Below are 3,462 nucleotides of genomic sequence, written 5' to 3'. Positions count from 1 at the left end.
CTCCTGGTGATGGAGAACCGCCTGAAGCAGGAGACCAAGCCTGTGCTACAAGAGCTGGCTGCTGCCCGCATCAGGAGCGTCATGGTCACAGGTGAATCCCCCAGGCTCCTCTGTGGCCAAGCTGGCTGCCGCAGGGTTGTTGCCCAACTTGCTGTGCCGTAAGTTCAGCAAGAGAGAGATTTGCTCCTCTGGCATCCTCCATTGCATGTCCGTGGTCTCTATTGGGCTGCCAGTGTGCTATGGCAGAGGTGAGGAACCTGTCTCTCCACTATACTTGCAGGGGACAACTTACAGACAGCTGTCACAGTGGCCAGGAATGCAGGTATGATTCACATGGGCAGTAAAGTCATCCTCATTGAAGCAAATGAACCGGAGGGCTCTGCTCCAGCTTCCGTTGCCTGGCAGCTGGCAGAAGACAGCAAAGCAAACACAGCTGCTCACCATGTAAGCACAGCCAGGGATGGTTGCTTTCAGGTGCCAGGGGGAATTAACAAAGCTTTTAATGTCTAATGCCCAGGCTCCTTAGGCCTGGACTACTTGCTAAGGATTTGGAAGTAGCTCTAGAGGAAATGTGAGGGCTAGTTCTGTATCTACCCCAGGGTATATGGAGGTGTGGTATGGACCATGCACCTGTTAGGGAGAAATAATTAATACAGTGGCTCTTTGTTCAGAGCAACATGCAAAATACCTACACAAATAACTAGCAAGGCTTTGCAGATGCAGTGGCCACTTCAATCATGCTTGAAGTATGCAGAATTAATGCCATTATACATATTTGTCTGTGTGACTATTGCTGGACCAAACTTCAGTGTCTAAACTAGCAGCCTGCATTAACAGGGATTAGTTATGTGTGAAACACAGCCAGAAAATCAAGTACTGCCAGGTGTAAACTTTTACAAAAGGATGCTGCAGAAGGCTGCGTCCCTGGTTGCCTGGTGGGAGGCTGATGGGGTGGAAGTGAAATGGCATGTTATGACCTCAGTCTGAGGATAAATGCTGTCTTATTTCTAGGAGCTATATGCTAATACTGAGGAAAAGATCACCTTGGAAGGAGAAACCTGCAACTACCATTTTGCAATGAATGGAAAGTCCTATCAGGTTATTGTAAAGCATTTCTACAATTTGCTGCCAAAAGTAAGTTCAGAGGAAACAAAGTACTTACTTGCCCTCCCTGTTTTATTAAGCGGCAGTGGTGTTCCAGCTGGAGAAAGGTGTTTTTCTGTCAGTAGCTGTAGCATTGTCACTTCACATTTTGACAGCTCTGGGCAGCCTTCCACCATGCCTCAGGTTTAGCCCAAACAGCTTGCTCTCAACATCTTCTAAGACCTCAAATGACAGGGGTGGCTGTGGTGCTGCGAGCAGCAGTGCAGTGGAGTTACTCTGTGGTCGCCTTCTCAATTTGAGTTTAATTAAAAACATCAACCCCATTCCCATGTACCACTACCATAGCTGGCAATGCCTTCTGCTCAGCAGGGGCGTCAGGAACACTAAATACCCATATCTAGCAGCAGAAATCTTCAACTCCCATCCCCTAGTCCATAAAATAGCTGGTGCTGGGACAAATTTTCAGATTTTATACTCTCTGGACAGATTTTCAGGTAGGAGAAACCTCAGACTGAGCAGTGTTATTGCTGCTGTCATCAACCATCTGTTCTGCACTTGGGAAATGCTTGTAATGCCTTGCTGCTCTAGAGGCTGCTGCAGAGCACATGGTGAGCGCTGGCTTCCCAGCACCTCCTAGAGAACAGGCAAGGCAGAAAACAGAGCGGGAGAAATCTCATGTCAGAGGAAACCCAAACCCTAAGGGTAGCAAAACCATGGTAGAGCTTGGGAGATAAGATTAGAGGGTCTTACGAATGTGTCAGGCACCCATTAGGAAGGCCTGATCCTGCCTTGGTGGAGCGATGGAGGCACAAATGACTGCCCAAGGCATCCTGTTGTTCTTTCTTGCAGATACCGGTGAATGCGACTGTCTTTGCTAGGATGTCTCCTGGCCAGAAGTCCAGCCTCGTTGAAGAGTTTCAGAAACTTAAGTAAGTTTCTCTCTCTTTTTTTTTTTTTTTTTTTTTTTCTTCTTGAACCAAACCAATAACAAGCTTTCTTTGAAGTGTAATTGTCCCAGTTAGCACTGCTCCAGGCTCATCTTTCCTGCCCTTGACTCCTGTTCACATCCTTTGTGGCCACCTTCCTCCCAGTTCCCCTACAGAGATCACTCTGCATCAGAAGTACCCGTACCCCTCGCCCAGACTTACCTGCAGCTTCTCACTGCTGCGGTACAGAAGGCAGCATTAAATAAGGCTGAGATAAAAATACAGAGGCAGAGCCCCGCATATACAAATAGCTCCCACCCCCAGCACCTCCTGCAAGGCTGCTGGTGCTTTCCTGGCTGCAGCTTGAGCAAAGTTGAAAACAACCTGATGCAGCTGGCAGTTTGACCCCAAAGATGCTCCTTCAGGTCCCCCAAAGGAATGTTTCCTCCCCCAAACAGGACTCACGCTAACCATGGATATTGCTTGCTAAGCATAAACAAGATGTGATATCTTTCTGAAAGAGTTAATTACTGATTATGAAGTGCTTCCTCTGGGGATGAAGTTCCCTGCCCTCTCAGAGGGACCTCATGTGTGGTGGTTTGGGAGGTGCTGTATTATTTCAGCAATTTTTGTGCCTTTGTGCCTACAAAGAAAATTGAGGAGAAAATGCTGGTAAAAGCCAAGCTGCAGCTGCAGGAGCTGCTGCAAGTGTGCACATCCTGCTCCCTTTCCATGGCTCCTGGTACCACAGAGAAAACACTGTCTGGAAAAAAGTCGCAGTGTTCCCTTTCCCATTACAGCCTCTTTCAAAATTTAATCCTAATTTTGCCTGGTGCACTCTGCCCCATTCTTTCCCCATATGCAACTTGCCCTCTGGAAACAGCCACCACCTTCTCCAGGGCTCTGATGTCCCCACAAGTGCTAAGCCAGCGGCTGCTCCACCACGGGGTCAGCTATGTGCAAGGCTTATATGTTTTCCTTCCTCTTCCTCTCTCAGTTACTACGTGGGTATGTGTGGTGATGGTGCCAACGACTGCGGGGTATGTAGGAGTTCATCTCCCATTCTTGTTAAGTTTCTTCTCTTTCAACCTAAGGAGTGCTGTGATGAGAGGCTGCCTGACACCACTTGTCACCAGCATTTACCGAGTTAGCCCATGGGCACACTCGGTCAGTGTGTCACTATAAAATACTATAAAAATGTGGGTTTTTTATACTAACATACACCGTAACAGAGGATTACTCTTTTGTTTTCTCCCCTAGAAACAGGGGCAAGAGACTTTTTCTTATGCAATTGCTACACAATTGTAAATTTGCGGGTCTTAGCCATAAAAATAATTATTATATTACCAATAATATTATTATAATCTATTATATATTATAACAAATCTACTAAATTATATACAATATAATAATATAATATTATAATAATAAA

General features: G+C 46.3%; 1 protein-coding gene across 1 annotated transcript in view; it reads left to right on the top strand.

The window, feature by feature from the left end:
• The window catches only part of LOC104520850 (probable cation-transporting ATPase 13A5), a gene marked incomplete at its 3' end in the record, with an annotated part of 26,392 nt that extends 23,322 nt beyond the window's left edge, over positions 1–3,070 (top strand). Inside the window, exons 18-22 of the mRNA XM_010162657.1 lie at positions 3–91; positions 281–444; positions 1,012–1,134; positions 1,954–2,033; positions 3,028–3,070. Of these exons, the coding sequence (XP_010160959.1) occupies positions 3–91; positions 281–444; positions 1,012–1,134; positions 1,954–2,033; positions 3,028–3,070 (499 nt within the window). The remainder of the gene's footprint in view (positions 1–2; positions 92–280; positions 445–1,011; positions 1,135–1,953; positions 2,034–3,027) is intronic.
• Between the last annotated feature and the right edge of the window lie 392 nt (positions 3,071–3,462).

Source organism: Antrostomus carolinensis, unplaced genomic scaffold (genome assembly GCF_000700745.2).
Source record: "Antrostomus carolinensis isolate BGI_N321 unplaced genomic scaffold, ASM70074v2 scaffold13732, whole genome shotgun sequence".
NCBI classification, from domain to species: Eukaryota; Metazoa; Chordata; class Aves; order Caprimulgiformes; family Caprimulgidae; genus Antrostomus; species Antrostomus carolinensis.
The sequence above is the reverse complement of the archived record's forward strand: the minus strand, read 5'-3'. Positions and strand labels throughout refer to the sequence as shown.